At 49.5% G+C, this 12314-nt stretch overlaps 1 protein-coding gene across 1 annotated transcript; it reads left to right on the forward strand.

The window, feature by feature from the left end:
• The first annotated feature begins 451 nt into the window (after positions 1-451).
• On the forward strand, positions 452-1789 carry LOC123100124 (calcium uniporter protein 2, mitochondrial-like). Its single transcript, XM_044522102.1, has one exon. The coding sequence runs from the start codon at positions 523-525 to the stop codon at positions 1561-1563; it is 1041 nt and encodes a 346-aa protein (XP_044378037.1). The 5' UTR covers positions 452-522; the 3' UTR covers positions 1564-1789.
• The last annotated feature ends 10525 nt before the right edge of the window (positions 1790-12314 follow it).

The raw sequence follows: 12314 nt of genomic DNA on the forward strand, positions 1-12314 counted from the left end.
CTGTAAGCGTAACGGCAATATCTCCTCGCAGCAAGATAAGCAACAAGCTGAATAAGGTGTGGTATGTTTGTTTGGAATGCTCCATCTGACTTGCGTGCCGAGCTGACCGGGTTTCCAAGAAAAGAAAAACAGACTAAACGAACTTGCAGTTCGCGGTTTCGCCTAACGCGTTGGTCACATTTTTGTACGACCTCTCGCCGCACAGAGTCACAACGTACGTGTCGTCGCCATCGGAATTAGTCAGCACTACCGCATGTCTCCAGCTCCGACGAGCTGGCCTCTGAACCGCACGCCTAGCTAGCCGATGAATCCAGGTCAGCGCCACATTCAATCCTCGTTTTTAATTGCCTGGATTTCGGCTGGTAAAACGCGGCTCTATCCGCCGCGTCACACTAGCCTGGTATAAATACCCCGCCCCGTCCCCCCATTCCGACTCACCCACCCACCAAACATCCGAGCTCGAGCTCTCGTCTCTGTCACGTACCACAAACAAAGCCAGCGAAACTCGTGCCAGAAAGAAAAATGGCGTTCCGCAGAACCATTGCACGGAGCATATGGGCAGCCAAGAACGCGGCCACCTGCGCCGCCGCCGTGCCCAAGCCCCCGCCTCCCATCCTCCCGGCGCGCCGGACGCTGCCGGTGGTGGAGGACTGCCCCACGCTCGCATTCCTGCGCCCGCGCCCGGCCACCGCCCGCTACTCCACCGTCTCCGTCCCGCTCCCGCACCACTGCTTCCCCGCCTTCCCCGTCGGCGACCAGCTGTTCAACCGCCTCGTCGACGGGCTCACGCCGCCGCCTGCCGCCGTGCCGTGGAGGCCCGGGGAGACGGGCGTGACGCTGCAGGAGGCGAGGAAGGTGGCGAGGGCGGCGGAGATGGAGGCGGCGCGCGCCACGCTGAGGGCCAACCCCCAGAGCGTCGTGTCCAGGTCAGAGTACGCGGCGCTCTGCGTCGACATTGCGGGCGGCGCGGAGGGCGGGCGCAGGCTCGCCTCGGCGCTCGACGAGGCCGGTGTCGTCATCGTCCTCGCCGACGCCGTCTTCCTACGCCCCGACCAGGTCGCGAAGGCGATCGGGAGCATGCTGCCGGCGCCGTCGCGGGCGGCGGCCGCGGGCGACGACGTCGAGGCGCGCACGCGGGAGCTGCAGGCGCTGGAGCGGCAGAAGGCGGTCATCGACGCCAAGGCAGCGGCGCAGGTGCGGCGGGAGCTGTGGTGCGGGCTGGGCCTGCTGGCGGCGCAGACGCTGGGGTTCATGCGGCTCACCTTCTGGGAGCTGTCGTGGGACGTGATGGAGCCCGTGTGCTTCTACGTCACGTCCATCTACTTCATGTCCGGCTACACCTTCTTCATGCGGACGGCCACGGAGCCGTCCTTCGAGGGCTTCTACCGGAGCCGCTTCGCCACGAGGCAGCGCCGCCTCATGCGGGCCCGCCAGTTCGACGTCGCCCGGTACAACGCTCTGAAGCAAGGCGAGCGGCGCGGCGGCTCCGGCTCTGCCGGGCAGAGCGATCACGGCGAGTGCGACGCCGACGTGCTTAGGCACGCCACGCACGCACATCAGTAGCGTCTAGGAACCTCTGGTACAGGCTAACTAGTTTGAGACGTAGTCGCAAAAAGAAAAATTGAGACGTGTAGATTATAGGGTCCAGTGCTTATCAGGATTCACCGATTCAGGGTCCATGGCACAAAAAATTCAACGATGTTTGAGTTTGTTTATATATAACTAGTAGCAATTGTAAAATTCACCATTTTATCGTGAAAATTGGATCGAACATTTGTATGTTCAAAAAGGTGAACGTGCACATTTCTCTACTTCCTATAAAAAGTGAGTTGATGATGATGGTGTGCTTGCCTTTGCGTCATCTACACCGTTGGATCTGAACGTATGACTGAGACTGAAACTTGTCGTCCTCAAACACCCTGTGGCGTGCCGAGAGTCTGAATGTTCTCTCCCGAAAGAAACCGAGTCTTCCAGAACCCCTCTCAAATTCCTCCCCGTCAGCCCTCCTCTCTTCACCTCTTGGTCCCTGCGCTCCCTGAACCCGGACACATATCAGCTCGCCAGGCGTCATGCGCGACGAGGATAGATAAGAGAGATGTGCGCGGTGGATCCACGGGTGTGGCGTGGTCACCAGGTCTTTTCACAAGGAGGTGCTCAAATGAAGAACTCTTGCATAGGGGTTGTTTGATTTGTGACTAACTTTGCCAAAGACCTGACACATCTAAGGTTAGGCAAGTTTGATCAACTTAAATGAGTGTTTGGTTTCAGCCACACCTTAGACACGACACACTTAAGCCCCACATGGTAAAAAGTGTGGCAAGATTTCATTAGTCTTGTCAACTTGTGGCTCTCGTTTTGATAAACTAACCGTAGGCAAGCTTATTAAAAATATGTGATAAAATATGATAATGTTAGGCCTAGAACCAAACAGCCCTGGGTGACGTCGGAGCGCGGCTGCCGGGTACGGGGGACAAGGTGGGAGCGTGATGGGTAATTGGAGGCGGAGCAGGGCGTATGGTGACGGTGCCTCCTCTCAGCATCCCAAGCGGCGATGTCGGATGTCCTCCGGCATAGAGACAAACGCGCTCAAAAAATGTCTGACTTCCCCGCCGGCGACGGCCTTCGTCGTTCTCTCCCACGCGCTCTCCTCCGCCTTCGATTTTCGTACCACCATCTCGCGCCCCATGCCCCCACCGCGATCCCGACGGCATCTCCACACTGTCCGTCGCCATGGCCGCTGAACGCTCTGTCTCGGCACCAACACAATACCAAGGAGACTCTAGAGAAATCTACGCCATCTGCCGCGTGCGTCGCGGAAAGCAGGGGTGCTCTTGCTCTACAAGTCGCTCATGTCTGCCCTGTCGTCCGCAAACCACGAGGTGTGGCTGGGGTTCGACCTGCGTCTTGGCGCGCTGCTCGGCGTCCGGTCATCGTGTCCGTGGGCAGGGGCGCTGTGGTCGAGTCGCTGCTGGAGAGCATCGTGCGCCATGCAAGCAGAGCAGCACGTGCGCTCGCGAATCTGCTGGCCGACCTGTGGGTCTCACCTGCGGTGCTCTGCCGGGCGGCCGGGCACAAGAGGTACCCTGCTTCATTCAGTTTATCCTCTCCTACCAGACCAAGCAAGTGTGGCAAAAATAGGTGATAACAGGTGTTAATTTTCGATTATTAGCCATGCTTCCTGCATGTCCAGCATGTGTTTATTTATTTGTTTATCTTGATTTGCTTCAGGGAAATAATTAAAGACAACAACCAATTTTTGTGGTCGATTTCTAGGGAATTTTGGAACAAGGAGTATTTGGTGTGGGAACTGCTACTCTGAAAATATTTAATGTTGGATTTAAATTTCTTTTTTATCTTCAAATTGTGTAGACCATCAAATTCCACTCTCTGGTTTTGTAATTTTTATATTCCTAAAACCTATTAAGATTTAGGATGCAGATCTGAAGGAGATGTGCATCCACCATGCCTTCAGCTGTTGCAGATAGAGTTAAAATTTGAACTTGATTTGTGATGATGAATACTCCGTCCGTCCTTGAAACATGAAAAAAATCGACTTTTCAACAAAGTTGGAAGTACATTCTTTCAAGGGCGGAGGGAGTATGCTGATATTTGTGGTTCGCCATAGAACTGAATGAAAAGATTTTTCTTATCAAATGCATTTGAGTCGCTAAGTTATAATTAGTTGAAAGAAGAAAGTACTCTTTTATCTATCTGTGCTTATGCTTCCTATTACTCCCTCCATTTCAAAATATAGTGCGCTCGCGCTTCTCGAAGTTCAACTTTGACCATAAATTTAACCAATAAGACTGACTGCGGCGGGAGAAAAAATTATATAATTGAAAACTTCTTTTGAATACGAATTCACCGATATAATTTTTGCTTCCGCCGCAATCGGTCTCGTTGGTTAAATTTATGGTCAAAGTTGAAGCACGGGAATAGAAGAAGCACTATATTTTGGAACGGAGGGAGTATTTGTTGGAAATATGCCCTAGAGGCAATAATAAATGGTTATTATTATATTTCTTTGTTCATGGTAATTGTCTATTATTCATGCTATAATTGTATTGTCCGGAAATCGTAATACATGTGTGAATACATAGACCACAACCTGTCCCTAGTAAGCCTCTAGTTGACTAGCTCGTTGATCAACAGATAGTCATGGTTTCCTGACTATGGACATTGGATGTCATTGATAACGGGATCACATCATTAGGAGAATGATGTGATGGACAAGACCCAATCCTAAGCATAGCATAAAAGATCGTGTAGTTTCGTTTGCTAGAGCTTTTCCAATGTCAAGTATCTTTTCCTTAGACCATGAGATCGTGCAACTCCCGGATACCGTAGGAGTGCTTTGGGTGTGCCAAACGTCACAACGTAACTGGTTGACTATAAAGGTGCACTACGGGTATCTCCGAAAGTGTCTGTTGGGTTGGCACGGATCGAGACTGGGATTTGTCACTCCGTGTGACGGAGAGGTATCTCTGGGCCCACTCGGTAATGCATCATCATAATGAGCTCAATGTGACTAAGGCGTTAGTCACGGGATCATGCATTGCGGTACGAGTAAAGAGACTTGCCGGTAACGAGATTGAACAAGGTATTGGGATACCGACGATCGAATCTCGGGCAAGTAACATACCGATTGACAAAGGGAATTGCATACGGATTAATTGAATCCTCGACACCGTGGTTCATCCGATGAGATCATCGTGGAACATGTGGGAGCCAACATGGGTATCCAGATCCCGCTGTTGGTTATTGACCGGAGAGGCGTCTCGGTCATGTCTGCATGTCTCCCGAACCCGTAGGGTCTACACACTTAAGGTCCGGTGACGCTAGGGTTGTAGAGATATATGTATGCGGAAACCCGAAAGTTGTTCGGAGTCCTGGATGAGATCCCGGACGTCACGAGAGGTTCCGGAATGGTCCGGAGGTGAAGAATTATATATAGGAAGTCCAGTTTCGGCCACCGGGAAAGTTTCGGGGGTTATCGGTATTGTACCGGGACCACCGGAAGGGTCCCGGGGGTCCACCGGGTGGGGCCACCTGTCCCGGAGGTCCCCGTGGGCTGAAAGTGGAAGGGAACCAGCCCCTAGTGGCCGCCGCCCCCCTTGAGATCCCATCTCTTGGGGCTGGCGCACCCCCCCAGGGGCCTATATAAAGGGGGGGAGGGAGGGAAGCAACCTACAGCCTTTGGCACCTCCCTCCTCCCCTGCAACACCTCTCTCTCTCTCTCGCAGAAGCTTAGCGAAGCCCTGCCGAGACCCGCTACATCCACCACCACGCCGTCGTGCTGCTGGATCTCCATCAACCTCTCCTTCCCCCTTGCTGGATCAAGAAGGAGGAGACGTCGCTGCACCGTACGTGTGTTGAACGCGGAGGTGCCGTCCGTTCGGCACTCGGTCATCGGTGATTTGGATCACGGCGAGTACGACTCCGTCATCCACGTTCATTGGAACGCTTCCGCTCGCTATCTACAAGGGTATGTAGATCCACTCCTTTCCCCTCGTTGCTAGTAGACTCCATAGATGCATCTTGGTGAGCGTAGGAAATTTTTTAAAATTATGCTACGATACCCAACAGTGGCATCATGAGCCAGGTGTATGCGTAGTTACTATGCACGAGTAGAACACAAAGCAGTTGTGGGCGTTGAGTTTGCCAATTCTTCTTGCCGCTACTAGTCGTTTCTTGTTTCGGCGGCATTGTAGGATGAAGCGGCCCGGACCGACCTTACACGTACGCTTACGTGAGACTGGTTCCACCGACTGACATGCACAAGTTGCATAAGGTGGCTAGCGGGTGTCTGTCTCTCCTACTTTAGTCGGAACGGATTCGATGAAAAGGGTCCTTATGAAGGGTAAATAGAAATTGGCAAATCACGTTGTGATCATACGTAGGTAAGAAACGTTCTTGCTAGAAACCTACAAACCACGTAAAAACTTGCAACAACAATTAGAGGACGTCTAACTTGTTTTTGCAGCAAGTGCTATGTGATGTGATATGGCCAGAAGATGTGATGAATGATATATGTGATGTATGAGATTGATCATATTCTTGTAATAGGAATCACGACTTGCATGTCGATGAGTATGACAACCGGCAGGAGCCATAGGAGTTGTCTTTATTATTTTGTATGACCTGCGTGTCATTGAATAACGCCATGTAAATTACTTTACTTTGTTGCTAAACGCGTTAGCCATAGAAGTAGAAGTAATCGTTGGCGTGACAACTTCATGAAGACACAATGATGGAGATCATGATGATGGAGATCATGGTGTCATGCCGGTGACAAAGATGATCATGGTGCCCCGAAGATGGAGATCAAAGGAGCATGATGATATTGGCCATATCATGTCACTATTTGATTGCATGTGATGTTTATCATGTTTTTGCATCTTATTTGCTTAGAACGACGGTAGTAAGTAAGATGATCCCTTATAATAATTTCAAGAAAGTGTTCACCCTAACTGTGCACCGTTGCGAAGGTTCGTTGTTTCGAAGCACCACGTGATGATCGGGTGTGATAGATTCTAACGTTCGAATACAACGGGTGTTGACGAGCCTAGCATGTACAGACATGGCCTGGGAACACACGCAATACACTTAGGTTGACTTGACGAGCCTAGCATGTACAGACATGGCCTCGGAACACGGAGGACCGAAAGGTCGAGCATGAGTCGTATAGAAGATACGATCAACATGGAGATGTTCACCGATCTTGACTAGTCCGTCTCACGTGATGATCGGACACGGCCTAGTTGAATTCGGATCATGTTTCACTTAGATGACTAGAGGGATGTCTATCTGAGTGGGAGTTCATTAAATAATTTGATTATATGAACTTAATTATCATGAACTTAGTCTAAAATCTTTACACTATGTATTGTAGATCAAATGGCCCACGTTGTCCTCAATTTCAACGCGTTCCTAGAGAAGACCAAGCTGAAAGATGATGGCAGCAACTATACGGACTGGGTCCGGAACCTGAGGATCATCCTCATAGCAGCCAAGAAAGATTATGTCCTAGAAGCACCGCTAGGTGAAGCACCAATCCCTGAGAACCAAGACGTTATGAACGCTTGGCAGCAGCGTGCTGATGATTACTCCCTCGTTCAGTGCGGCATGCTTTACAGCTTAGAACCGGGTCTCCAAAAGCGTTTTGAGAAACATGGAGCATATGAGATGTTCGAGGAGCTGAAACTGGTTTTTCAAGCTCATGCCCGGGTCGAGAGATATGATGTCTCCGACAAGTTCTTCAGCTGTAAAATGGAGGAGAACAGTTCTGTTAGTGAGCACATACTCAGAATGTCTGGGTTGCACAACCTCTTGTCTCAGCTGGGAGTTAATCTCCCGGATGACGCGGTTATTGACAGAATCCTCCAGTCGCTTCCACCAAGCTACAAGAGCTTTGTGATGAACTACAATATGCAGGGGATGGAAAAGACCATTCCCGAGGTATATTCAATGCTGAAATCAGCTGAGGTAGAGATCAGAAAAGAACATCAAGTGTTGATGGTGAATAAAACCACTAAGTTCAAGAAGGGCAAGGGTAAGAAGAACTTCAAGAAGGACGGCAAGGGAGTTGCCGCGCCCGGTAAGCCAGTTACCGGGAAGAAGTCAAAGAATGGACCCAAGCCTGAAACTGAGTGCTTTTATTGTAAGGGAAGTGGTCACTGGAAGCGGAACTGCCCCAAATATTTAGCGGACAAGAAGAAGGCCGGCAACACCCAAGGTATATGTGATATACAAGTAATTGATGTGTACCTTACCAGTACTCGTAGTAGCTCCTGGGTATTCGATACCGGTGCGGTTGCTCATATTTGTAACTCAAAACAGGAACTACGGAATAAACGGAGACTGGCAAAGGACGAGGTGACGATGCGCGTCGGGAATGGTTCCAAGGTCGATGTGATCGCCGTTGGCACGCTACCTCTGCATCTACCCACGGGATTAGTTTTAAACCTCAATAATTGTTATTTAGTGCCAGCTTTGAGCATGAACATTGTATCTGGATCTCGTTTAATTCGAGATGGCTACTCATTTAAATCTGAGAATAATGGTTGTTCTATTTATTTGAGAGATATGTTTTATGGTCATGCCCCGCTGGTCAATGGTTTATTTTTGATGAATCTCGAACGTGATGTTACACATGTTTATAGTGTGAATATCAAAAGATGTAAAGTTGATAACGATAGTCCCACATACTTGTGGCACTGCCGCCTTGGTCACATTGGTGTCAAGCGCATGAAGAAGCTCCATGCAGATGGACTTTTGGAGTCTCTTGATTACGAATCATTTGACACGTGCGAACCATGCCTCATGGGTAAGATGACCAAGACTCCGTTCTCCGAAACAATGGAGCGAGCAACCAACTTATTGGAAATCATACATACCGATGTGTGTGGTCCAATGAGTGTTGAGGCTCGCGGAGGATATCGTTATGTTCTCACTCTCACTGATGATTTAAGTAGATATGGGTATGTCTACCTAATGAAACACAAGTCTGAAACCTTTGAAAAGTTCAAAGAATTTCAGAGTGAGGTTGAGAATCAACGTGACAGGAGAATAAAATTCCTACGATCAGATCGTGGTGGAGAATATTTAAGTCACAAGTTTGGTGCACACTTAAGGAAATGTGGAATAGTTTCACAACTCACGCCGCCTGGAACACCTCAGAGAAATGGTGTGTCCGAACGTCGTAATCGCACTCTATTGGATATGGTGCGATCTATGATGTCTCTTACCGATTTACCGCTCTCATTTTGGGGTTATGCTTTAGAGACTGCCGCATTCACTTTAAATAGGGCTCCGTCTAAATCCGTTGAGACGACACCGTATGAATTATGGTTTGGGAAGAAACCTAAGCTGTCGTTTCTAAAAGTTTGGGGATGCGATGCTTATGTCAAGAAACTTCAACCTGAAAAGCTCGAACCCAAATCGGAAAAATGCGTCTTCATAGGATACCCTAAGGAAACTATTGGGTATACCTTCTACCTCAGATCCGAAGGCAAGATCTTCGTTGCCAAGAACGGTCCTTTCTGGAGAAGGAGTTTCTCTCGAAAGAATTGAGTGGGAGGAAAGTGGAACTTGATGAGGTGATAGTCACCCCTTCCGAACCGGAAAGTAGCGCAGCGCGGGAAAATGTTCCTGTGGTGCCTACACCGACTGGGGAGGAAGTTAATGATGATGATCATGAAGCTTTGGATCAAGTTACTGAACTTCGTAGGTCCACAAGGACACGTTCCGCACCAGAGTGGTACGGCAACCCTGTCCTGGAAATCATGTTGTTGGACAACGGTGAACCTTCGAACTATGAAGAAGCGATGGCGGGCCCGGATTCCGACAAATGGCTAGAAGCCATGAAATCCGAGATAGAATCCATGTATGAAAACAAAGTATGGACTTTGACTGACTTGCCCGATGAGCGGCGAGCCATAGAAAACAAATGGATCTTTAAGAAGAAGACGGACGCAGATGGTAATGTGACCATCTACAAAGCTCGACTTGTCGCTAAGGGTTATCGACAAGTTCAAGGGGTTGACTACGATGAGACTTTCTCACCCGTAGCGAAGCTGAAGTCCGTCCGAATCATGTTAGCAATTGCCGCATACTATGATTATGAGATATGGCAGATGGACGTCAAAACGGCATTCCTTAACGGCTTCCTTAAGGAAGAGTTGTATATGATGCAGCCGGAAGGTTTTGTCGATCCTAAGAATGCTAACAAAGTATGCAAGTTCCAACGCTCAATCTATGGGCTGGTGCAAGCATCTCGGAGTTGGAACATTCGCTTTGATGAGATGATCAAAGCGTTTGGGTTTACACAGACTTATGGAGAAGCCTGTGTTTACAAGAAAGTGAGTGGGAGCTCTGTAGCATTTCTCATATTATATGTGGATGACATACTATTGATGGGAAATGATATAGAATTCTTGGAAAGTATAAAGGCCTATTTGAATAAGTGTTTTTCAATGAAGGACCTTGGAGAAGCTGCTTATATATTAGGCATCAAGATCTATAGAGATAGATCAAGACGCCTCATTGGTCTTTCACAGAGTACATACCTTGACAAGATATTGAAGAAGTTCAGTATGGATCAGTCCAAGAAGGGGTTCTTGCCTGTATTGCAAGGTGTGCAATTGAGCACGGCTCAATGCCCGACCACGGCAGAAGATATAGAAGAGATGAGTGTCATCCCCTATGCCTCGGCCATAGGGTCTATTATGTATGCCATGCTGTGTACCAGACCTGATGTAAACCTTGCCGTAAGTTTGGTAGGAAGGTACCAAAGTAATCCCGGCAAGGAACACTGGACATCGGTCAAGAATATCCTGAAGTACCTGAAGAGGACTAAGGATATGTTTCTCGTTTATGGAGGTGATGAAGAGCTCGTCGTAAAGGGTTACGTCGACGCTAGCTTCGACACAGATCTGGATGACTCGAAGTCACAGACCGGATACGTGTATATTTTGAATGGAGGAGCAGTAAGCTGGTGCAGTTGCAAGCAAAGCGTCGTGGCGGGATCTACATGTGAAGCGGAGTACATGGCAGCCTCGGAGGCAGCACAGGAAGCAGTCTGGATGAAGGAGTTCATTACCGACCTAGGGGTGATTCCCAATGCGTCGGGCCCAATGACTCTCTTCTGTGACAACACTGGAGCTATTGCCCTTGCGAAGGAGCCCAGGTTTCACAGGAAGACCAGGCATATCAAGCGTCGCTTCAACTCCATTCGTGAAAGTGTTCAAAATGAAGACATAGATATTTGTAAAGTACATACAGACCTGAATGTAGCAGATCCGTTGACTAAACCTCTCCCTAGGGCAAAACATGGTCAACACCAGGACGCAATGGGTGTTCGATTCATCACAATGTAACTAGATTATTGACTCTAGTGCAAGTGGGAGACTGTTGGAAATATGCCCTAGAGGCAATAATAAATGGTTATTATTATATTTCTTTGTTCATGGTAATTGTCTATTATTCATGCTATAATTGTATTGTCCGAAAATCGTAATACATGTGTGAATACATAGACCACAACCTGTCCCTAGTAAGCCTCTAGTTGACTAGCTCGTTGATCAACAGATAGTCATGGTTTCCTGACTATGGACATTGGATGTCATTGATAACGGGATCACATCATTAGGAGAATGATGTGATGGACAAGACCCAATCCTAAGGATAGCATAAAAGATCGTGTAGTTTCGTTTGCTAGAGCTTTTCCAATGTCAAGTATCTTTTCCTTAGACCATGAGATCGTGCAACTCCCGGATATCGTAGGAGTGCTTTGGGTGTGCCAAACGTCACAACGTAACTGGGTGACTATAAAGGTGCACTACGGGTATCTCCGAAAGTGTCTGTTGGGTTGGCACGGATCGAGACTGGGATTTGTCACTCCGTGTGACGGAGAGGTATCTCTGGGCCCACTCGGTAATGCATCATCATAATGAGCTCAATGTGACTAAGGCGTTAGTCACGGGATCATGCATTGCGGTACGAGTAAAGAGACTTGCCGGTAACGAGATTGAACAAGGTATTGGGATACCGACGATCGAATCTCGGGCAAGTAACATACCGATTGACAAAGGGAATTGCATACGGATTGATTGAATCCTCGACACCGTGGTTCATCCGATGAGATCATCGTGGAACATGTGGGAGCCAACATGGGTATCCAGATCCCGCTGTTGGTTATTGACCGGAGAGGCGTCTCGGTCATGTCTGCATGTCTCCCGATCCCGTAGGGTCTACACACTTAAGGTCCGGTGACGCTAGGGTTGTAGAGATATATGTATGCGGAAACCCGAAAGTTGTTCGGAGTCCCGGATGAGATCCCGGACGTCACGAGAGGTTCCGGAATGGTCCGGAGGTGAAGAATTATATATAGGAAGTCCAGTTTCGGCCACCGGGAAAGTTTCGGGGGTTATCGGTATTGTACCGGGACCACCGGAAGGGTCCCGGGGGTCCACCGGGTGGGGCCACCTGTCCCGGAGGGCCCCGTGGGCTGAAAGTGGAAGGGAACCAACCCCTAGTGGGCTGGGGCGCCCCCCTTGGGCCTCCCCCCATGCGCCTAGGGTTGGGAACCCTAGGGGGGGAGTTCCCCCTTGCCCTGGGGGGCAAGGCAACCCCTTCCCCCCCTTGTGGCCGCCGCCCCCCTTGAGATCCCATCTCTTGGGGCTGGCGCACCCCCCCCCCCAGGGGCCTATATAAAGGGGGGGAGGGAGGGCAGCAACCTACAGCCTTTGGCACCTCCCTCCTCCCCTGCAACACCTCTCTCTCTCGCAGAAGCTTAGCGAAGCCCTGCCGAGACC

The sequence above is a fragment of the Triticum aestivum genome, chromosome 4D (assembly GCF_018294505.1).
Source record: "Triticum aestivum cultivar Chinese Spring chromosome 4D, IWGSC CS RefSeq v2.1, whole genome shotgun sequence".
Lineage (NCBI taxonomy): Eukaryota > Viridiplantae > Streptophyta > Magnoliopsida > Poales > Poaceae > Triticum > Triticum aestivum.

Excerpts from the sequence above, each read along its gene's own strand:
- LOC123100124 (XM_044522102.1), top strand. The coding sequence starts at position 523 with ATGGCGTTCCGCAGAACCATTGCACGGAGCATATGGGCAGCCAAGAAC.